Source organism: Zalophus californianus, chromosome 6 (assembly GCF_009762305.2).
Source record: "Zalophus californianus isolate mZalCal1 chromosome 6, mZalCal1.pri.v2, whole genome shotgun sequence".
Classification (NCBI taxonomy): Eukaryota; Metazoa; Chordata; class Mammalia; order Carnivora; family Otariidae; genus Zalophus; species Zalophus californianus.
Genome location: NC_045600.1, coordinates 117,965,571 through 117,990,512, shown reverse-complemented (window position 1 = coordinate 117,990,512; position 24,942 = coordinate 117,965,571). Strand labels below are relative to the sequence as shown.

Below are 24,942 nucleotides of genomic sequence, written 5' to 3'. Positions count from 1 at the left end.
AATGGAAAAAAGACCGTCTCTTCAATAAATGGTGCTGAGAAATTGGACAGCTATATACAGAAGAATGAAACTCGACCATTCTCTTACCCCGTACACAAAGATAAATTCAAAATGGATGAAAACCTCAATGTGAGACAGGAATCCATCAAAATCCTAGGGAAGAACATAGGCAGTAACCTCTTCGACATTGGTCACAGCAACTTCTTTCAAGATACATCTTCAAAGTCAAGGGAAACAAAATCAAACATGAACTTTTTGGACTTAAGATAAAAAGCTTCTGCAGAGCAAAGAACCAGTCAACAAAATAAAGAGGCAGTCCACAGAATGGGAGAAGATATTTACAAATGACACTACAGGTAAAGGGCTAGTATCCAAGATCTATAAAGAACTTCTCAAACTCAACACCCAAGAAACAAATAATCCAGTCAAAAAATGGGCAGAAGACATGAACAGACACTTCTCCAAAGAAGACATACAAATGGCTAACAGACACATGAAAAAATGTTCATCATTAACCATCAGGGAAATTCAAATCAAAACCACATTGAGATACCACCTTACACCAGTTAGAATGGCAAAAATCGAAAAGGCAAGAAACAAATGTTGGAGAGGTTGTGAAGAAAGGGGAACCCTCTTACACTGTTGGTGGGAATGCAAGTTGGTACACCCACTTTGGAAAACAGCATGGATGTGCCTCAAAAAATTAAACACAGAGTGACCCTTTGACCTAGCAATTACACTACTGGGTATTTACCCCAAAGACACAGATGTAGTGAAAAGAAGGGCCATATGCACCCCAATGTTCATAGCAGTAATGTCCACAATAGCCAAACTGTGGAAAGAGCCAAGATGCCCTTCAACAGATGAATGGATAAAGAAGATGTGGTCCATATATACAATGGAATATTACTCAGCCATCGGAAAGGATGAATACTCAGCTTTTACATCAACATGGGGGTGCCTGGGTGGCTCAGTCATTAAGTGTCCGCCTTCAGCTCTGGTCATGATCCCAGGGTCCTGGGATTAAGCCCTGCATCTGGCTCTCTGCTCAGCGGGAAGCCTGCTTCTCCTTCTCCCACTCCCCCTGCTTGTGTTCTCTCTCTTGCTGTGTCTTTCTCTGTCAAATGACTAAATAAAATCTTTTTTTTTAAAAAAATCCTTTACATCCACATGGATGGGACTGGAGGAGATTATGCTAAGTGAAATAAGTCAAGCAGAGAAAGTCAATTATCACATGGTTTCACTTATTTGTGGAATATAAGGAACAGCATGGAGGACATTAGGAGAAGGAAGGGAAAAATGAAGGGGGGGAAATCGGAGGGAGAGATGAACCATGAGAGACTGTGGAATCAAGAAACAGAGTGACAGTTTTGGAGTGGAGGGGCATTGGGGGCTGGGTTGGCCCGGTGGTGGGTATTAAGGAGCGCACGTATTGCATGGAGCACTGGGTGTTATACAAAAACAATGAATTGTGGAACACTACATCAAAAACTAATGATGTATGGTGGCTAACGTAACATAATAAAATAAAATTTAAAAAGAAGTATATAAAGAACTTATACAACTCAACCCCAAAAATACCAAACAATATGGTTGAAAAATGGGTAGAGGACCTAAATAGACATTTTTCAAAAGAGGACATAGTGGTGGCCAGCAGACACATGGAAAGATGCTCAACATCACTCATCATCAAGGAAATACAAATCAAAACCACAATAAGATATCAGCTCACACCTGTTAAAATGGCTAAAATCTAGAATTTGGTACCTAAATCTGAAGTGAAGAAACCTGTCAGACTAGCATTTTGACATATCCGAATTAGTACAACTATGTGTCTGAAAGGTTGGGAGACTATCTTGCTGAAGGTTCCTGTCATACAGGCAGGAAGAGGGACCCATCTGATGGGGAGGCCTGAGCATCTGCTCATGTTTCTGTCTGGCTATGCATGGGGATATATGACGGTAACCTAAGAGAATATTAGGAGACTGTGTAAAATGTCAAATCATTGAGTGAGTGAAAAAGTCTGCTGCCCAAATGGTTGAAAAAAGAGCCATATCATAAAGGTTCTGTTTTATGAAAATTATGTAACCTGCTTAAGCACCAAGTCATTGAACCCTATGCTCATAAATTATCACATAAATGGGTTGCAGTAAATGCATGAGAGAACTGGACTTCAACATAAAACTTTATGCCAAAGAATATTTGTGTCTCTGGGTGGTATCATGAGCCAAAAATAGCTTTTTATAAAGGTTTCATTTGTTGTTTGGGTCAGCTTGTGTTCATTGCAAAAAATATCTGTATTTGCCACTTTTAATGGTTTCTCATGCTGCTATTTATAGACTAACTTAGCAATTCTTTAAAGGGTGAATAAGCAGTATGGCGTTCATTTTCTCAATTTTATTTTCATGTAAAAACTCCTTTTTAAGTATATAGTTTGTAAACCTCTTGCTTAGTACTTTTCTCACATTTTTATCTCTCTTTCATAGGTACCTCCTATTTAACAGACATTGTGTGGTGGGCAGGCACAATTGCAAGTAAGTACCCAGTGTGGTGAAAAGCTTGGTGTGCTTTCTTTCTTAAGATCAGTCATTCTTCTGGCAGATCTGGAGGAGGTGGAATGAGTGTGGCTTCGTTCTTTGGGATGAGGACCAGGGTGGGAGGCATTGGTGGGGGAGATAGAGGCTCCTACTGCCTGCAGTTAGCTCTGAATATAGTCCAGCTCAGACTGTCCTGGGCCCAAAGAAATTAAAACAGCTCCTGCTTACTCATCTTTAGTCATGCTGTTGATATTTGGTGAAATTTCATGTTTTGGTGAACATAATTGATTTTACAAAGGAGAGCTTCTTCACTTAGCCTTCAGTACAGGATCATGTACTATTGTATAAAAGAGGTCATGTGCACAGGTTATGTGCTGTCATATAAAAATAAATAATAAAATTGGGGTTTGGAACCCTAAATATATAAAGAAAAATTGTATTAAATAATCTAGAAATATCATGAGGTTTACTTGTCACACATTGTCTTCGAGGTGAGACGTTGTCTAGTGGATGTTGTTTCCTTTCATTGAGGAGCTCATCGTTAAGATTTGTCTTGGTCTAGCTCTGGGTGCAGTCCCGTGCAGGCAGTAGTTTCTCCGGCTGGTGTATGAGCAGCATGTCACTGTGGCCCACTAGTCTATACTGGAGTAGATTCCAGGCCATTGAGACGACAGGAAATTCTACATGATCAGTCTTAAAAGGAGAATGTGTGAAGGAGAGAGTGGAAATATACTTTGTTGCACCCATTGTCAGTCACTGCCATTTAGTTTGGGAATTTCCACAGAGGGCTGAAACTACTCCTGACCTGTTGGGTCATGATGCTCTGGGGCCTGCTGTCCTCTGCCTTCAGGACCCTTTATTATGCAAGTGATGCCCCATATTTACTTCCTCACCAGTAATGAAAAGAAATAGCCCTTTCAGAGCAGAGCCTTGCCAAATTAAACTCTGATCATTGCTAAAAGAGAGCTGTAATTGCAAGTGGTATTCTTGTGATTCTCTTGACAGTGGCTGTTGGCCAGATTGGAAACTTCCTGGCTTACACTGCGGTCCCCACAGTCCTGGTGACTCCACTGGGTGCCCTTGGAGTGCCGTTTGGGTGAGAATTGGGATTCTGTGTTTTGGTTTTTAATGTGTAGTTTAGATTTTTAAAAAAACTTTACATTTTAAATGTTTCTATTCAAATAATAACAGCAAAATTATAACTGAAGGTAGGTCTTCAGTATTCTACTCTATGGTTTAATTTTATCCTTCAAATTAATTTTTTGAATTATTAACCCTTCTCTTAGAAATTTGCTTTAGTATATTTCAGACCCTAACTTATGCATGGACATTAGTGAATGTGATTCTGTCTTTCTCCTGGTCTTTGCCCTGGAAGACTTCCTAGAAACTAGAGTCTTCCTGGTGCCTTGGCAAGTGATTCTGAGAAATCATTAAGCAAAACTAGTCAATTGGTGTTTTATTTGTGTGTCTAGCATCCCCTACCAGACACTGAACAATTCTCCCACTCCACCATGGGAAATTATGGAGGTAGGACAAATGACACATGGGCACCAATGGGTATAAAATAGAATTTATAACTCATAACAGTTAACAGCAGATGAATCCCCATGCGTAGGAGAAGGGCTTCTGTGTGGTCTGGAGGGATATGAGGGAGGTGGGGCTTTGGGTTTTATTGTAGTTAGAAAGTGAGTCGGGTGGAGGTTCCCACCCTCAGCAGGAGCTTGCATGGTTTGAAATTTCTCCCATTGCCAAGGGCCTGAGGACACTAGGGTCTGAGGGTATTAGCAGGCTTTCTTATCAGGGGCAAAGGGCAAAGTAGGATTGGGGACTTGAATGCTGTCAGCCACCATGCATTATAAGTGAAGTCTTTGTATACATTTGGTTTACCTACAAAAATGATTTTATGAGACATTTATTGAATAGCTCAACACATATCCTTCCAGGAACCTATTTATACTCTGTTTTACTTTGAAGAAATTAAGAAACATGTGATAGAAGAGAAATAAAATCCAAGTTTCTAACTCATTTATATAGTGGTATTCTGCTGTATTTTAGACAGATTCCTTTTTTTTTTTTTTAATTTATTTATTTGACCGAGAGAGACACAGTGAGAGAGGGAACACAAGCAGGGGGAGTGTGAGAGGGAGAAGCAGACTTCCTGCCGAGCAGGGAGCCCGATGTGGGGCTCAATCCCAGGACCCTGGGATCATGACCCAAGCCGAAGGCAGACGATTAACCATCTGAGCCACCCAGGAGCCCCTGATTCCCAGATCCTTTCAGAGAAGTGTGTCTATGATGGATATATTTAAATTGTACTTTAAAGTCAGTTAGGCTAGGGGCACCTGGGTGGCTCAGTCGGTTTAGCAGCTGCCTTTGGCTCAGGTCGTGATCGCAGGCTCCTGGGATTGAGTCCTGCATTGGACTCCTTGCTCAGCGGGAAGTCTGCTTTTCCCTCTGCCTACTCTGCCTGCTCTGTCTGCCACTCCCCTTGCTTATGCTCTCTCTCTCTGACAAATAAGTAAAATCTTTAAAAAAAATAAAGTCAATTTGGCTTCAAGATCCTGTAGCCTAAAAAGCACAAATGTTTTCTACAGGCTAACGTTTGGAAATGTGTTTGTAGAATGTTCTTATCCAAACAAAAGACTAATATCACATGTAGCTTGATGTTGCTTTGTGTTTGGATGGCTCTAAAGAGCTTGGATTGCATGAGGGGTACTCATTTCAGGGAATCACTGCTGTAGCTTCCCAAAGCCCAGCCTCACTCTTTGATCTGTTCTCCTGAAAAAACATCAGGCAAATAAATAATCTGACCCTGGGGTCTTTGCACATTGCACATTTAATACGCATATTTTAAAATATCTTGCCTAGTTAAATTCCAAAGAACTATTCTCATGGCTTTGACAATTAAGTCACCTCACCAGAAATGTTCACTGCTGCAAGTCTTCAGGAGACAGACTAGAAATAGAGAAGAGAAATAGAATAGACTAGAAATAGATGAGGAAGCCCCAAAAGAGGTCCACTTTTGTCTGTAATGATTCAATGTATGATAAAGTAATCATCACAGCATAGTACTTCTAAAAGAAGTTTAAAAACACTTTTTTTTTGTAAGTAATTTCCAAATTACAGGAAAGTTACAAGATAAAGAATAATCAAAACAGGGGATGGGTTAAATGGGTGATGGAGATTAAGGAGTGCACATGTTGTGATGAGCACCGGCTGTAGTATGTAAGTTTTGAAACACTATATTGTACACCTGAAACTAATATTATACTATATATTAACTAGCTGGAGTTTAAATGAAAACTTTAAAAAAAAAAGAATAATCACAACAACACCCATATACTCCTCACCTGTGCACACCTACTGTTAATATTTTATCCCACTTCCTCCATTATTTGCTTTCTCTGTATTAAGATTTCTCAACCTCAACACTGTTGACATTTGAGGCCAGATCATTCTTTGTTGTGAGGGCTGATTTGTGCATTGTGGGGTGTTAGCATCCCTGGACTCCACTGGCCAGATGCCAGGAAACCCCCCCCCCCCGCAAAAAATGTGTCCAGACATTACGAATGTCCTGGGAGGGGGCAAATCACCCCCAGTTGAGAACCATAAATGTGGTGTTTCCTTTGGTTTTTTTGTTCCTTTGTTTTTTATCCTTTGAGACTACATCTGTCATGACTCTTCACCCTTAAATACATCAATTTGTGTTTCCTAACACTACAAATATTCTTTTAATAACCACAGTACAATGATCAATTTCAATAAACTTAACATTGTAGTACATGTATCTAATATGCCTTCTGTATTCCAGTTTTGTTAATTGATCCATTATACCCTTATTTTATGCCATTATCCTTTATACCTTTATTTATACCACTTATGCCATTATTTTTCCTTTGTACCATCATTTTTCCTTCTAGTACAAGATCCAGTTTAGTATTGGGAGCTGCATTTAATTGTCATGTCTCTAGTCTAAAGAGATTTTTTTTCTTTAAATAGTGTTGGGAAAACTGGTACGCAATTTGTAGGATCATCAATTTAAATCATAGCACCGTTAAAATATGATCTAAGCGAATTAAGTATTATATACAGAATGGCCATCAAATGTGGAAATAGACAAATACAACATTGAATGGTTTATTGATACTATTCTAGTGTGTGACTGAAGTGATATATTGAAGTATGTTGTCCTGCTCAGTAATGGAGGGTTCAGTGTTCTGTGTAAAGCTATGGAAAGCCCAATAAGTTAATGTGCCCAATTATCTGTTGCGTATAGCTGTAGACATTTTCTGTCTCTGATTTTCACTGAATAAGCCTGCATCTCTAATATAACCCAGGGTATGTACTATGGAGGTTTAATCTGTAAAAGAGGAGGAAAAAAAAGTTTAGCTGTGTTTCCATGGTTTATGGCCTATGTATAAGAAAAATATTTTTAGTTTTACAACTTGAAACAATGAATGTCTTTTAGATCTTAAAAGGATAAGAAATTTCTAAAGTTTGAAGTAATAACAATGAAAAGTTTAACTTACTACAGTAAAAAAATAATTTGTGAAAAAGATTAAATCAAAATGACAGTAATTAAAGGTATGACATAAAGAATTTCTTAAATTGGTCAGAATAATATGAAAAATACCAGTAGATAAAATGACAAAAGTCAAAACTGACAATTTGTTCATAAGAAAACACATTTGTTCCCCTAATATTAACCCTCATTTTCAATAAAATGCTCATAAGCAACCAGATACAATGTAATAAATACCTGTGTATTTAATAAATATTTCAAAAGTAAAAAGAATGTTAGAAAGGATACCTGCTAAATATAACAAACTATAAATTTATATGTGTTCTCCTTTCTTCTCTCAGCTTTTTAAAAATAGATATAAAATTTTATAAAGTAATAATTATAATTATTATTATTGGGTTTGTAAAAGACCCAAATAGCACAAAAAAAATAGTGCAAAAAGAAGGAAGTAGAAATTGAGCTATAGAGGAGTAACATTGTGTCTCACTGGGGTTAATTTAGTATCAATTTGAAATGTATTCTGATAAGCCCTAGAGAAACCACTAAAAAATAACAAAAAAATATGGTGAAAAAATCAATAAGGAACTAAACTGTTACACTGGAAAAATTCACTTAATGTAAGAGAAGGCAGTAAGTGAAGAATTGGGAACAAAATGTAGAAAATAAAAAGTAAAATGGCAAACATACAAATAACAATATCATTAAAAATATTTAATGTCAGTGGATAAAACAATCCAGTAAAAAGGCAGAAATTAGGGACACCTGGGTGTCTCAGTCCGACTCTTGATTTTGGCTCAGGTCATGATCTCAGGGGTGGGATCTAGCCTGGCATCAGACTCTGCACTCAGTGCGGAGTCTGCTTGGGATTCTCTCTCTCCCTCTCCCTCTGTTCCTACCCCTGCTCTCTCTCTCTCTCTCTGAAATAAATAAATAAAAATATATTTTTTTAAAAAGGCAGAGTTTGTCAGGCTGTATAATGATTCAACTATATGCTGTACACAACATACTTTAGATTAAAAGATATAAATGAACTGAAAATAAAAGGAAGGAAAAGAAATATATTATGCAAACAATAGCATAAGAAAATTGGAGAGGCTACATATCAAACAAAATAAATTGTAAAACAAAAAATATTATTACTGATAGAGACATCTTATAATGACAAAAGGGTCAATCCATCAGGAAGACATAACAATTATAAACAAATATGCACCTAAAAACAGAGCTTCAAAATATAAGAAACATACTTGAAAAGAATAAAGAGTAACAGATAATTCAACAATAATAGTTACAACTTTCAATAATGGATAGAAATATCCAAATATTTTCAATAATGGATAGAAAAACTAGGCAAAAGATCAAGAAGGAGATAGAAGACTTGAATGATGCCATAAGCCAAGTAGACAAAATAGACATCTGTAGAACACTCCACCCAACAGTGGTAGAATTCTTTCCAAGTGTATATGGAACATTTTCCTGGATAGACCATATGCTAGGCCATAAAAAAAAATCAATAAATTTGAAAGGATTGAAACCATACAAAGTACTTTCTCTAACTATAATAGAATGAAATCAGAAAGCAAAACCAGTGAAATTTGTGAAATTTACAAATATGTGGAAATTAAACTACTTACTACTAAATGACCAATGGGTCAAAAAACTTACAAGGGAAATTAGAAAATACTTTGAGATGAATAAAAGTGGGGAGACAACTCACCAAAGCTCACATGACTCAGCTAAATCAATACCCAGAGGAAAATTTATATATATAAATGCCTGTATTAAAAAAAAAGGAAAGATCTTAAATCAACAATCTAAGAGGGCCAACTAAACCCAAAGGAAGTAGAAGGAAGGAAATAATAAAGATTAGAGTAAATAAATGAAATAGAGACTAGAAATAAATAGTGAAAAGCAGAAAAATCCAAAGATTGTCCTTTGAAAAGATCAACAAAATTGATAACCCTTCAGTTAGATTGACAGAGAAGACTGAAGTTACTAAAATCAAGAACAAAAAGGGGATATTGCCATCAACTCTACAGAAATTAGAATTATAAGCAAATAAGATGAATAACAGTATGCCAACAAATTAGATAGCTTAGACAAAATGGTCATATTCTTAGAAAGACTCAAACTACTGAAAATATTTTAAGAATAGAAAATCTAAATAGACTTAGAGCAAATAAAGAGATTGAATTGGCAATAAAAAAAAACAAAACAAAACAAAAAAACTTCCAAAAAGAGAAGTTGAGGTAGAGGTGGTTTCACTGATGAATTCTTTCAAACATTTAAAGAAGAATTAATAGAATTCTTCACAAACTCTTCCAAAAAATAGGAAAGATGGGAACTCTTCCCAACTCACTCTCTGAGATAATATTACCTTGTAACAAAACCAAAGAAATCACCAGAAAGGAAAACTACAAATCAATTTTCTTATTAATATAGATGGAGCAATCCTCAACAAAATACTAGCCAATTGAATTCAATATATAAAAAGGATTATACACCATGACCAAGTGGGATTTATCTCAAGAATGCAAGGTAGATTTAGCATCAGAGTAAGTTAATACCCCTCATCAATAGAATAAAGGTTAAACACATTTCAGTAGACATATAAAAATCATTTTATAAAATTCAACACCCCTTCATGATGAAAACAAATCAATATGCTAGAAATAGAAGGGCACCTGGGTAGCTCAGTTGGTTAAACATCCAACTCTTCATCTCAGCTCAGGTCTTGATCTCAGGGTCGTGAGTTCAAGCCCTGCATTGGGTTCCACATTGGGCATGGAGCCTACTTAAAAAAAATGCTAGAAATAAAGGGTAACTTCCTAATCTGGCAAAGTATCTCTATGAAAACCCCCCAGCTAACATCATACTTAATGGTTGAGGACTGGATGATTTCCCCCTAAGATCAGGAACAAGACATCTACTTTTGCCACTTATATTCAGCATTGTACCAAAGACTCCAGCCAATATAGTTGGGCAGGCAAATTAAATGAATGAGAATGAATTAAAAGCCATCTTGTTTGGAAAGGAAGAAGTCAAACTATCTCTGTTAGAACCGACATGATCTTGTATATGGAAAATTCTATGGAACTGCTAAGAAACTATCAGAACTAATAAGTTCAGCAAGGGTACTGGATATAAGATCAATATACAAAAATCAATTGTATCTGTATACAGTAGCAGTGAGCATGCCAAAAATGAAATTAAGAAAACAATTCAATTATAGTATGAAAACAAAGTACTTAAGAATACATTTTTAAAAAGAAGTATAAAACTCACTCTGAAACCATAAAAATATCTTTGAAAGAAATTAATTCTAAATAAATGGTCCATATTCACATATTAACAAGAATTAATATTGTTAAGATGATGATACTAACTCATCTACAGATTCAGAGCAATCTCTATCAGAATCATTTGAAATTGACAAGCTGATCTTAAAATTCATATAGAAATGCAAGAGACCCAGAATAGCCCAAACAGTCATGATAAATAAATACACAGCTGGAGGACTCACACTTCTTGATTTCAAAACATTTTATAAAACTACAGTAATCAGAACAGTGTGGTACTGAGTTAAGGATAGACATATATATCAATAAAATAAAATTGAGATTCCAGAAATAAACCCTAACATTTATAGTCAACAGATTTTTACCAATGGTTAAAGACAATTTAGTAAGGAAAGAACAGTCTTTTCAATTAGTGTTGATCCAACTGGGTATCCAAATGCAAATAAATGAAGTTATACCTACATGTACATATACTCCCAGCCATGTGCACACTATATATAAAAAATTAACTCAAAAGGGATCGAGTACCTAAATTTAAAAGCTTAAACTATAAAACTCTTGAAGAAAAGATATAAATTTTTGTGACATTGGATTAGGCAGTGTTTCCCTAGATTTGACACATAAAGCACAAGCAACAAAAGAAAAATAGATAAATTGGGCATTATATAAATTTAAAACTTTTGTGCTTTAAAGAATGCCATCAAGGAGGTGAAAAGCCAGGAAAAAAACATGTCACCAAAATGGTGATATGTGGGAATCCACTCTCTATCCCCTCACAAAGATCAATGATTGGACAGTTATCTATGAAGAGAAACAGTTCTGGGAGAGGTCTGGAGTCTGCGTAAAAAACTTTAGCAACACTGTGGAACAAAAAACCTGAGAATAACCACAAAAGAACAGAAAGAAGACAACTTCATTTTACCTGCATCATTCCTTCCCCCAAGCTGACATTGCACAGCACCAGGAGGGAACTTCTCAACCAGAAAGTGTTTTCCTTGCCAGGAAAGGAGGGGCAGGGTGAGCAACCAGCTTTCCCAACCTTTCAGGACATTGCTCCAAGGTTCTGCTTTAGTTTCACTCCACCCACACTGCAAAAGCTGACAGATAGAGGTGGCTAGGAGGAACAGGGAAGAAAAGGGATACCAATAGCAGCCATGCAGTGAGAGCGATTTTGACTCACTTACCTGCTCTGCAGATAAATCCAGCAGATTTTGCCACTGAAGAAGCGAATGGCCAGCACAGTTGCCACAGACACCTGGAAATTTCATATGCCCCAGAGGTATTCATATTCGTGATACTAGCCATCAAAATCCTCCTCGTTCCAATTCCCACCCCACTCTTGCCAGCTCCCAGGAACCACTTGAGCATCCATTCCAGAACTCTGTAGCTGTGTGAGTACAGGACATCAGCCTAGACTCCTACAGCTGACCGAGTGCGTGTTCAGGGTTTGCCTTTCCAGCTATGCCCTTCCATACTGTAAGGTGCCATGTGTGAGTTTGGGGCTAGCCTGTCCATTTGTGCCCGTCCGTACTGTACGCCTGAAATCTGTCCCCAACCTCCACTTCATTGTGCATGCAGGCAGGGGTACTACTGATAGAATATGCTGACAATTAGAGTCTCTGCAGCAGCCTATTGTCCTGATTAGGCCTTATCATCTGTCACTGCCCTGCACCACCATGTTCACCTGAAGGTAGCTCCTCCACGTTTGCACCTGCACACCTCCATCCTGACCCCTATGACTGGCCTACACTGTAGTACACACACCCAAGGAAAGAAGGTGCAGCCACACCAACAGCCAGGGCCTTTGCAGCTACCAATGAGCTTGTAGTTGGCCCTGGCCTTTACTGCCTGTCTTAGTGCTGAGCACTATGTATGTGTCTGCAACTGGACTCTACGACTACATAGGCACATGCAGCTGGCCCCTATAGCCAGCCATGTGCACACCAGCTCTCGCCATCACCACTGCCTGCCCTGATCCGTATTCATTGGACCTGAAGGCACTGCTAAAGACACCAGTAGCCCTAGCAGCCACTTCAAACCCTCACAGTTCTTGCCAAGAAACACATAGTTGTCAATGTGGAGGACCTCAGCAGCCTGAGCTGAAGAGACATTACACCTCACCAGATGTGGTGCTGCCACACACACCCATTCTTGGTACCCTGCAACACTAAACCCAAAGTCACAGCATACTCCAGTGTGCTGTTATCCATAAGTAAAAGTCTTCCTTTCCTGATGTCAGTCCCTAAAGTCCGGAAGAGGTGACAGCATTTTCAAATGCACAGACACCTATACAAGGCTACAGGGATCATGCAGAATCAGGGAAATATGACTCCTCCAAACAAACACAGTAAACCTCTGGTTACTGGCCCCAAAGAAATGGATATCCAGAAATTGCTTAACCAAGAATTCAGAAATAATTCCCTTAAAGATGCTAAGAGAACACAAACAATTTAAAGACATCTGGAAAAGAACACAAGAACAAAATGAGAAGTTCAAGAAAGAGACAACCTATAAAAGATCCAAACAAATTTTGGAGCTGAAGAATACAACTGATATACTGAAGAATTCAATAAAGAACTTCAACAGCACCCTTGACCAATCAGAAGAAAGAATTAGTTAGCTAGAAGATAGACCAATTGAAATCATCTAATCAGAGGAGCAGAAAGCAAAAAGAATGAAGAAAGACTATGGGACTAAGGCACCTTCATGGAAACAGTGTACGATTATTGGAAAAAGAGAGGGAGAAAGGGGTTAGAAAGCTTATTTAAATAAATAGTGGTTGAGAACGTCCTGAACCTGGGGAGAGATTTGGACATCCAGGTTTATAAACCTCAGAGGTCACACCAAAATTTCAATCCAAAATGATCTTCACCAAGACATATTATAATAAAACTGTCTAATATCAAAGATGAAAAGAGTATTTTAAAACTAGCAAGAGAGGGGTGCTTGGGTGGCTCAGTTGGTTAAGCATCTGCCTTCAGCTTAGGTCATGATCCCAGGATCTTGGGATCAAGCCCCATGTTGGGCTCCCTGCTCAGCAGAGGAGTCTGCTTCTCCCTCTCCCTCCCCTGCTTGTGCTCTCTCTCTCTCACTTCTCTTTCAAATAAATAAATAAAACCTTTTAAAAAAGAGAAAAGAAAAAACAGCAAGAGAAAAAAATTCTCTCTCACAAGGAAACTCCCATATTATGAGCAGATTTCTTACAAAAGACCTTGTAAGCCAGGAGATAATGGGATGGTATATTCAAAGTGTTGAAAAAAAGAAACTATTGGGGTGCCTGGGATAAGTGTCTACCTTCGGCTCAGGTCATGATCCCAGGGTTCTGGGATCAAGCCCCGCATCAGGCTCCCTCCTCTGTGGGGAAGCCTGCCTCTCCCTCTCGTACTCCCACTGCTTGTGTTCCCTCTCTCGCTGTGTCTCTCTCTGTTAAATAAATAAATAAAATCTTTAAAAAAAAATGAAAAAAAGAAACTGTATAGCAAGAATACTTTACCCAGGAAAGTTTCCTTCAAAATTTTTTTATTGTTATGTTAATCACCATACATTACATCATTAGTTTTTATTAATTTTGTGTTGTTATGTTAATCACCATACCATATCACCATATGTCAATCACCATCATTAGTTTTTGATGTAGTGTTCCGTGATTCATCATTTGTGCATAACACCCAGTGCTCCACGCAGAATGTGCCCTCTTTAATAACCATCACCAGGCTAACCCATCCCCCCACCCCCCTCCCCTATAGAACCCTCAGTTTGTTTTTCAGAGTCCATCGTCTCTCATGGTTCGTCTCCCCCTCCGACTTACTCCCCTTCATTCTTCCCCTCCTGCTATCTTCTTCCTTTTTTTTTCTTAACATATATTGGATTATTGTTTCAGAAGTACACATCTGTGATTCAACAGTCTTGCACAGTTCACAGCGCTCACCATAGCACATACCCTCCCCAATGTCTATCACCCAGCCACCCCATCCCTCCCACCCCCCACCACTCAAGCAACCCTCAGTTTGTTTCCTGAGATTAAGAATTCGTCATATCACTGAGGTCATATGATACATGTCTTTCTCTGATTGACTTATTTCATTCAGCATAACACCCTCCAGTTCCATCCACGACGTTGCAAATGGCAAAATCTCATTCCTTTTGATGCCTGCATAATATTCCATTGTGTATATATACCACATCTTCTTTATCCATTCATCTGTCGATGGACATCTTGGCTCTTTCCACAGTTTGGCTATTGTGAACATTGCTGCTATAAACATAGGGGTGCACGTACCCCTTCGGATCCCGACATTTGTATCTTTGGGGTAAATACCCAGTAGTGCAGTTGCTGGATCGTATGGTAGCTATATTTTCAACTGTTTGAGGAACCTCTATACTGTTTTCCAGAGTGGTTGCACCAGTTTGCATTCCCACCAACAGTGTAGGAGGGTTCCCCTTTCACCGCATCCCCGCCAACATCTGTGTTTCCTGACTTGTTAATTTTAGCTATTCTGACTGGTGTGAGGTGGTATCTCATTGAGGTTTTGATTTGGATTTCCCTGATGCCGAGCGATGTTGAGCACTTTTTCATGTGCCTGTTGGCCATTTGGATGTCTTCTTTGGAAAAATGTCTGTTCATGTCTTCTGCCCATTTCTTTATTTTTTATTTTTTTTATTGTTATGTTAATCACCATATATCACATCATTAGTTTTTGATGCAGTGTTCCATGATTCATTGTTTGTTCATAACACCCAGTGCTCCATGCAGAACGTGCCCTTCTCAATACCCATCACCAGGCTAACCCATCCCCCTACCCTCCTCCCCTCTAGAACCCTCAGTTTGATTTTCAGAGTCCATCATCTCTCATGGTTCGTCTCCCCCTCTGACTTACTCCCCTTCATTCTTCCTCTCCTGTTATCTTCTTTTTCTTTTTTCTTAAAATGTGTTTCGTTATTTGTTTCAGAAGTACAGGTCTGTGATTCAACAGTCTTGCACAATTCACAGCGCTCACCGTAGCACATACCCTACCCAATGTCTATCACCCAGCCACCCCATCCCTCCCGCCCCCAACCATTCCAGTAACACTCAGTTTCTTTCCTGAGATTAAGAATTCCTCATATCAGTGAGGTCATATGATACACGTCTTTCTCTGATTGACTTATTTCACTAAGCATAACACCCTCCAGTTCCATCCACGTCGTTGCAAATGGCAAGATCTCATTCCTTTGGATGGCTGCATAATATTCCATTGTGTATATATACCACATCTTCTTTATCCATTCATCTGTCGATGGACATCTTGGCTCTTTCCACAGTTTGGCTATTGTGGACATTGCTACTATAAACATCGGGGTGCACGTACCCCTTCAGGTCCCTACATTTGTATCTTTGTGGTAAATACCCAGTAGTGCAATTGCTGGATCGAATGGTAGCTCTAATTTCAACTGTTTGAGGAACCTCCATACTGTTTTCCAGAGTGGTTGCACCAGCTTGCATTCCCACCAACAGTGTAGGAGGGTTCCCCTTTCTCCACATCCCCGCCAACATCTATCATTCCCTGACTTGTTAATTTTAGCCATTCTGACGGGTGTGAGGTGGTCTCTCATTGAGGCTTTGATTTGGATTTCCCTGATGCCGAGCGATGTTGAGCACTTTTTCATGTGCCTGTTGGCCATTTGGATGTCTTCTTTGGAAAAATGTCTGTTCATGTCTTCTGCCCATTTCTTGATTGGATTATTTGTTCTTTGGGTGTTGAGTTTGATAAGTTCTTTATAGATTTTGGATACTAGCCCTTTATCTGATAGGTCATTTGCAAATCTTTCCTCCCATTCTGTAGGTTGTCTTTTGGTTTTGTGGACTGTTTCTTTTGCTGTGCAAAAGCTTTTTATCTTGATGAAATCCCAATAGTTCATTTTTGCCCTTGCTTCCCTCGCCTTTGGCGATGTTTCTAGGAAGAAATTGCTGTGGCGGAGGTCGAAGAGGTTGCTGCCTGTGTTCTCCTTTAGGATTTTGATGGACTCCTGTCTCACGTCTAGGTCTTTCAACCATTTGGAGTCTATTTTTGTGTGTGGTGTAAGGAAATGGTCCAGTTTCATTCTTCTGCATGTGGCTGTCCAATTTTCCCAACACCATTTGTTGAAGAGACTGTCTTTTTGCCATTGGACATTCTTTCCTGCTTTGTGAAAGATTAGTTGACCATAGAGTTGAGGGTCCATTTCTGGGCTCTCAATTCTGTTCCACTGATCTATGTGTCTGTTTTTGTGCCAGTACCGTACTGTCTTGATGATGACAGCTTTGTAATAGAGCTGGAAGTCCAGAATTGTGATGCCGCCAGCTTTGCTTTTGTTTTTCAATATTCCTCTGGCTGTTCGGGGTCTCTTCTGGTTCCATACAAATTTTAGGATGATTTGTTCCATTTCTTTGAAAAAAGTGGACGGTATTTTGATGGGGATTGCATTGAATGTGTAGACTGCTCTAGGTACAACTGACATCTTCACAATATTTGTTCTTCCAATCCATGAGCATGGAACGTTTTTCCAATTCTTTGTGTCTTCTTCAATTTCTTTCATGAGTATTTTATAGTTTTTTGAGTACAGATCCTTTGCCTCTTTGGTTACATTTATTCCTAGGTATCTTATGGTTTTGGGTGCAATTGTAAATGGGATCGACTCCTTGATTTCTCTCTCTTCTGTCTTGTTGTTGGTGTATAGGAATGCCACTGATTTCTGTGCATTGATTTTATATCCTGCTACTTTACTGAATTCCTATATGAGTTCTAGCAGTTTTGGGGTGGAGTCTTTTAGGTTTTCCACATACAGTATCATATCATCTGCAAAGAGTGAGAGTTTGACTTCCTCTTTGCCGATTTGGATGCCTTTGATTTCTTTTTGTTGTCTGATTGCTGTGGCTAGGACTTCTAATACTATGTTGAATAGCAGTGGTGATAGTGGACATCCCTGCCGCGTTCCTGACCTTAGGGGAAAAGCTCTCAGTTTTTCCCCATTGAGAATGATATTCGCTGTAGGTTTTTCATAGATGGCTTTTATGATATTGAGGTAGGTATCCTCTATCCCTGTACTCTGAAGTGTTTTGACCAAGAAAGGATGCTGTGCTTTGTCAAATGCCTTTTCTGCATCTATTGAGAGGATCATATAATTCTTTTTATTTCTTTTCTTAATGTATTGTATCACGTTGATTGATTTGCGAATGTTGAACCAACCTTGAAGCCCAGGGATAAATCCCACTTGGTCATGGTGAATAATCCATTAATATACTGTTGGATCCTATTGGATATTATTTTGGTGAGAATTTTTGCATCCATGTTCATCAAGGGTATTGGTCTGTAATTCTCCTTTTTGATGGGGCCTTTGTCTGGTTTTGGGATCAAGGTAATGGTGGCCTCATAAAATGAGTTTGGAAGTTTTCCTTCCATTTCTATTTTTTGGAACAGTTTCAGGAGAATAGGTATTAATTCTTCTTGAAATGTTTGGTAGAATTCCCCTGGGAAGCCATCTCGCCCTGGGCTTTTGTTTGTTGGGAGATTTTTGATGATTCCTTCAATTTCCTTAGTGGTTATAGGTCTGTTCAGGTTTTCTGTTTCTTCCTGCTTCAATTTTTGGAGTTGATACATCTCTAGGAATGCACCCATTTCTTCCAGGTTATCTAATTTGCTGGCATAGAGTGGCTCATAATATGTTCTTATAATTGTTTGTATTTCTTTGGTGTTGGTTGTGATCTCTCCTCTTTCATTCATGATTTTGTTGATTTGGGTCATTTCTCTTTTCTTTTTGATAAGTCTGGCCAGGGGTTTATCAATCTTGTTAATTCCTTCAAAGAACCAGCTCCTAGTTTCGTGGATCTGTTCTACTGTTCTTTTGGTTTCTGTTTCATTGATTTCTGCTCTGATCTTTATTACTTCTCTTCTCCTGCTGGGTTTAGGCTTTATTTGCTGTTCTTTCTCTAGCTCCTTTAGGTGTAGGGTTAGGTTGTGTATTTGAGACCTTTCTTGTTTCTTGAGAAAGGCTTGTATTGCTATATACTTTCCTCTCAGGACTGCCTTTGTTGTATCGCAAAGATTTTGAACCGTTGTGTTTTCATTTTCATTGGTTTCCGTGAATTTTTTTAATTCTTCTTTAATTTCCTGGTTGACCCATTCATTCTTTAGTAGGATGCTCTTTAGCCTCCATGTATTTGAGTTCTTTCTGACTTTCCTCTTGTGATTGAGTTCTAGTTTCAAAGCATTGTGGTATGAAAATATGCAGGGAATGATCCCAATCTTTTGGTACAGGTTGAGACCTGATTTGTGACCTAGGATGCGATCTATTCTGGAGAATGTTCCATGGGCACTAGAGAAGAATGTGTATTCTGTTCCTTTGGGATGGAATGTTCTGAATATGTCTGTAAAGTCCATTTGGTCCAGTGTTTCATTTAAAGTCTTTATTTCCTTGTTGATCTTTTGCTTAGATGATCTGTCCATTTCAGTCAGGGGGGGGTGTTAAATTCCCCCCCTATTATTGTATTGTTGTCAATGTGTTTCGTTGCTTTTGTTATTAATTGGCTTATATACATGGCTGCTCCCATGTTAGGGGCATAGATATTTACAGTTGTTAGATCTTCTTGTTGGATACACCCTTTACGTAGGATATAGTGTCCTTCCTCATCTCTTATTACAGTCTTTGTTTTAAAATCTAATTTGTCCGATAGAAGGGTTGCCACCCCAGCTTTCTTTTGGTGTCCATTAGCATGGTAAATGGTTTTCCACCCCCTCACTTCAATGTGGGTGTGTCTTTGGGTCTAAAATGAGTCTCTTGCAGACAGCATGTGGATGGGTCTTGTTTTTTTATCCAATCTGATAGCCTGTGTCTTTTGATTGGGGCATTTAGCCCATTTACATTCAGAGTAAGTATTGAAATATATGAATTTAGTGCCATTGTACTGCCTGTTTGGTGACTGTTACTACATATTGTCTGTGTTCCTTTCTGATCTATGCTGCTTTTAGGTTCTCTCTTTGCTTAGAGGACCCCTTTCAATATTTCTTTTAGGGCTCGTTTCGTGTTTCCAAATGCCCTTAGTTTTTGTTTGTCCTGGAAGCTTTTTCTCTCTCCTTCAATTTTCAATGACAGCCTAGCTGGATATAGTATTCTTGGCTGCATATTTTTCTTGTTTAGTGCTCTGAGGATATCATGCCAATCCTTTCTGGCCTGCCAGGTCTCTGTGGATATGTCTGTTGCCAATCTAATGTTTCTACCCTTGTAGGTTACATATCTCTTCTCCCCAACTGCTTTCAGGATTTTCTCTTTGTCTCTGAGACTCGTAAGTTTTACTATTAGACGTCGGGGTGTTGACCTATTTTTACTGATTTTGAGAGGGGTTCTCTGTGCCTCCTGGATTTTGATGCTTGTTTCCTTCCCCACATTAGGGAAGTTCTTTGCTATAATTTGCTCCAGTATACCTTCTGCCCCTCTCTTTCTTTCTTCTTCTTCTGGGATCCCAATTATTCTAATGTTGTTTTGTCTTATGGTATCGCTTATCTCTCGAATTCTGCCCTCGTGGTCCTTAGTTGTTTATCTCTCTTTTTCTCAGCCTCTTTATTTTCCATCATTTCGTCTTCTATATCGCTGATTCTCTCTTCTTCCTCATTTATCCTAGCAATTATTGCCCCCATTTTTGATTGCACCTCATTAATAGCCTTTTTTATTTCAACTTGGTTAGATTTTAGTTCTTTTATTTCTCCAGAAAGGGTTTCTCTAATAACTTCCACGCTTTTTTCAAGCCTAGCTAGTATCTTTAAAGTCATGATTCTGAACTCTAGGTCCGACAATACGGACTAATGTCCGTATTGAGTAGGTCCCTGGCAGACGGTAGTACCTCTTGTTCTTTTTGCTGAGGTGATTTTTTTCGTCTTGTCATTTTGTCCAGAGAATAGATGAATGAGAGAACAAAATGCTAACAGGTTAACAACGTCCCCAGCAAATATACTCTATACAAATCAGAAAAGACCTGAAACCAGGGGAAAAGAAAGGGAAAGAAAGAAAAAAGAAAGAAAAAAAGAAGGAAAAGATAAAAAGAAAAACAGAACAAAACAAAAAGAAACAGAATATGATCAAATATGGTCAGGGTAGTGCATAGATCAGTGCCACACACTAGATTTTGAGCATATTTTGGTCTTTTTGAAGAAAGTGCCTACTAAAATTTTAAAGGAAGAAAGACTTACATATGTACAAAATAAGGGTTGATACAATGAAGGGATGGAAGATGACTGTAAAGATGAAAATTATAAAAGATTTTATAAAAAGGAATTGATAAGAAGTTATTTGAAAAAAGAAAGAATATTTAAAAAGAAAAAAGAAAAAAAAAGGGAGAGAATGTGATCAGGCAGGAGACTAGAACAAAGCCATATACTAGTAATTTAGGGTATATTTTGATCTGTTAGAAGAAACTGTATCTCAAACTTTTAAAGAGAGAACAACTTATATATATATGCCCAAAATAAGGGTAACTACTATGAAGGGATAAAATATGACTCTAAAAATGAAAAATAAAAAATGTTTTTTTAAAAAAGGGATTGATAAGATGTTGTTTGAAAAAGGGAAAAAGAAAAATTTAAAAAAAAACCGTTAAAAAAATTAACTTTGAAAAACTAATGAATCATGGTAAAAAGCCATGAATTCTATGTGCAGTATTCCCCTAGCGCTGGAGTTCTCCCGTTCTCCTTGATCGGAAACTTGGTCTTGGCTTGCTGGCTGTTCGTGATGATCTTCTGGGGGAGGGGCCTGTTGCCGTGGTTCCCAAATGTCTTTGCCAGAGGCCGAATTGCCCCGCCCTTGTCCCTCCGGGCTAAGCAATCTGCTCGGGTTTGCTCTCAGGAGCTTTTGTTCCCTGCAAGCTCCCGGCACAGCTTTGGAGGACCAGAGTGAAAATGTTCGCCTCCCAATCTCCGCCCGGAGGAGCTGAGAACTCGGGGCCCCACTCCTCAGTGTGCCCCCCAGAGAAAACCAGTCACTCCCGTCTCCCCGGTCTCCGGCTGCACTCTGTGTTCACCCAGCCTGGGACCGAGTGTTTCTGTCTCTGGCACCCAATCCCGTGTGAAGTCTCCAAACCCAGCAGATCCCTGCGGTGCGCTCCCACGTCGCTCCTCCCAGGGGAGGAAAGGGAGTCTCCCCAGCTCTGCTGCGGGGGGTCCCTGCTGGAGGAGCAGTGGCCCGACTGGGCCGCGGATCACGGTTTATGGCAACCCTGAGCTGAGAGCCCGTGCCTCGGCACCATCTCTGCAGTCGGCTTCCCCGCTCTGATACCAGGGAGCTCTGCTGCACTCAGGCACCCCCAGTCTTTCTGTGACCCCGAGGGTCCTGAGACCGCACTGTCCCGTGAGGGTTCCACCTCCCCCTTAGCCACTGGAGTGACGTCCCTCAGCGGAGCCAATTTCTAAAAGTTCTGATTTTGTGCTCCACGGCTCTATCACTTGCCAGAAGCGGCCGACGGAGGCCCCCTCCCCCGCCGTGTATCCTCCCGAATATCTCCTCGGATTCACTTCTCCGCACGTCCTACCTTCCAGTAAGTGGTTGCTTTTCTGTTCAGAGAGTTGTTGCTATTTTTCTCTTCGATCTCCTGTTGAGTTCGTAGGTGTTCAGAATGGTTTGATCCCTATTCAGCTGAATTCCTGAGACCAGACGAAATTCAGGTCTCCTACTCCTCCACCATCTTGCTCCGCCCCTCGTTTCCTTCAAAATTAAAAAGAGATAAAGACTATGAAGAAGCTTTTTATTTGGATACCAATAGTTTATTTTTGCTTTTGTTTCCCTTGTGTCAGGAGACATATCTAGAAAAATGTTGCTACGGCCAATGTCAGAAATATGGTCTCTTGTGCTCTCTTCTGGGATTTTTATGATTTCAAGTTACACATTTAGGTCTTTAATCCATTTTGAGTTTATTTTTGTGTATGGTATAAGAAAGTTGTCTAGTTTCATTCTTTTGCATAGAGTTGATCCGTTTTTCCATAGAGAACAATCTGATGGCTACCGGAGGAGATGTGGATGAGGGGATGGATTAAATAGGTGGTGGATATTAAGGAGTGTACTTGTGATGAGCACTGGGTGATGGAATTGTTGAACAAGTTTATTGTACACCTGAAACTAATATAACACTATATGTTAACTATACTTCAATTTTTTCTTTTTTTTAAATTTTATTTTATTATGTTAGTCACCATACAATACATCATTAGTTTTTGATATAGTGGAATTTTTTCAAAAAAGAGATAAAGACTTTCCCTGATGAACAACAGTTAAAGGAGTGGATCACCACTAGACCTGCCTTACAAGAGATGCTGAAAGTTCTTCAACCTGAAATGAAAGCGTGCTAATTAGTAACATGAAAATATATAAGACACTGGTGAAGGTAAGCAGATAGTCAGATTCAGAATATTCTACTACTGTAATATGGTGGTGTGTTAATACTAACTCCAGTGTACTGGTTAAAGGACAAAACTATTAAAAATAATTACAGCTACAATAATTTGTTAGTTGATACACAATATAAAAAGTCGTAAATCGTGACAGCAAAAACAAAAGGCAGGTAGTAAAAAGGTAGAGTTTTTGTAAGGGAGTAAAGTCAAATTTCTATCATAAAATAGACTGTTAAAGATATAAAGTGTTTTGTGTATGCCTCATGGTAAACATGAAGTGAAAGCGTACAGTGGATGCATAAAAGGTAAAGACAAGGGAATCAAAGTATATCACTACAGCAAGTCATCAGTTCACAAAGGAAGGTAGAAAAGTTGGAGAAAGGAACAAGGGAACTACAAAACAGCCAGAAAACAATTAGATGACATTAGTAAGTGAGGATTTACTGTAAATGCAAGTGGTGTGAATTTTCCAATCAAAAGACATAGACCAGCTGGATGGATAAAAAAAGAGGACCCTACGATATACTGCCTACAATAAACTCAATTCATCTTTTTAAAATTTTATTATGTTATGTTAAACACCATACATTACAACATTAATTTTTGATGTAGTGTTCCATGAATCATTATTTTCGTTTAAAACCGGTGCTCCATTCAGTACGTGACCTCTTTAATACCCATCACCCGGCTAACCCATCTCCCCACCACCTCCCCTCTAAAACCCTCAGTTTGTTTCTCAGAGCCCATAGTCTCTCATGGTTTGTCTCCCCAACCGATTTCCCTCCCTTCATTTTTCCCTTCCTGCTATCTTCTTCTTCTTTTTTTTTTTTAACATATAATGTATTATTTGTTTCAGAGGTACAGGTCTGTGATTCAACAGTCTTACACAATTCACAGTGCTCACCCTAGCACATACCCTCCCCAATGTCTATCACCCAGGCACCCCATCCCTCCCACCCCCCACCACTCAAGCAACCCTCAGTTTGTTTCCTGAGATTAAGAATTCCTCATATCCCAGTGAGATCATAGGATACATGTCTTTCTCTGATTGACTTATTTCGCTCAGCATAATACCCTCCAGTTCCATCCACGTTGTTGCAAATGGCAAGATCTCATTCCTTTTGACGGCTGCATAATATTCCATTGTATATATATATACCACATCTTCTTTATCCATTCATCTGTCGATGGACATCTTGGCTCTTTCCACAGTTTGGCTATTGTGGACATTGCTGCTATAAACTTCGGGGTGCATGTACCCCTTTTGATCCCTCCATTTGTATCTTTGGGGTAAACACCCACTAGTGCAATTGCTGGGTCGTAAGGTAGCTCTATTTTCAACTTCTAGAGGAACCTCCATACTGTTTTCCAGAGTGGTTGCACCAGTTTGAATTCCCACCAACAGTGTAAGGGGGTTCCCCTTTCTCCGCATCCCCGCCAACATCTGTCGTTTCCTGATTTGTTAATTTTAGTCATTCTGACTGCTGTGAGGTGGTATCTTATTGAGGTTTTGATTTGGATTTCCCTGATGCACATCTGTGTGTCTGTTTTTGTGCCAGTACCACACTGTCTTGATGATGACAGCTTTGTAATAGAGCTTGAAGTCTGGATTTGTGATGCTATCAGCTTTACTTTTCTTTTTCAATATTCCTCTGGCTATTCAGCATCTTTTCTGGCTCCATACAAATTTTAGGATTATTTGCTCCATTTCTTTGAAAAAAGTGGATGGTATTTTGGTAGGGATTGCATTAAATGTCTAGATTGCTCTCAGTAGCATTGACATCTTCACAATATTTGTTCTTCCAATCCATGAGCATGGAACGTTTTTCCATTTCTTTGTGTCTTCCTCAGTTTCTTTCATGAGTATTTTATAATGTTCTGAGTACAGATTCTTTGCCTCTTTGGTTAGATTTATTCCTAGGTGTCTTATGGTTTTGGGTGCAATTGTAAATGGGATTGACTTCTTAATTTCTCTTTCTTCTGTCTTGTTGGTGTATAGGAATGCCACTGATATCTGTGTATTGATTTTATATCCTGCCACTTTACTGAATTCCTTTATGAGTTGTAGCAGTTTTGGGGTGGGGTCTTTTGAGTTTTCCACATAAAGTATCATATTGCTGCAAAGAGTGAGAATTTGACTTCTTCTTTGCCAATTCGGATGCTTTTATTTCTTTTTGTTGTGTGATTGCTGAGGC

At 39.0% G+C, this 24,942-nt stretch overlaps 1 protein-coding gene across 1 annotated transcript in view; it reads left to right on the top strand.

The window, feature by feature from the left end:
* NIPA1 (NIPA magnesium transporter 1) overlaps nucleotides 1-24,942 on the top strand; it is a 91,118-nt gene that overhangs the window by 46,667 nt on the left and 19,509 nt on the right. The window contains exons 2-3 of the mRNA XM_027571732.2: nucleotides 2,487-2,534; nucleotides 3,543-3,633. Coding sequence (XP_027427533.1) covers nucleotides 2,487-2,534; nucleotides 3,543-3,633 — 139 coding nt within the window. The remainder of the gene's footprint in view (nucleotides 1-2,486; nucleotides 2,535-3,542; nucleotides 3,634-24,942) is intronic.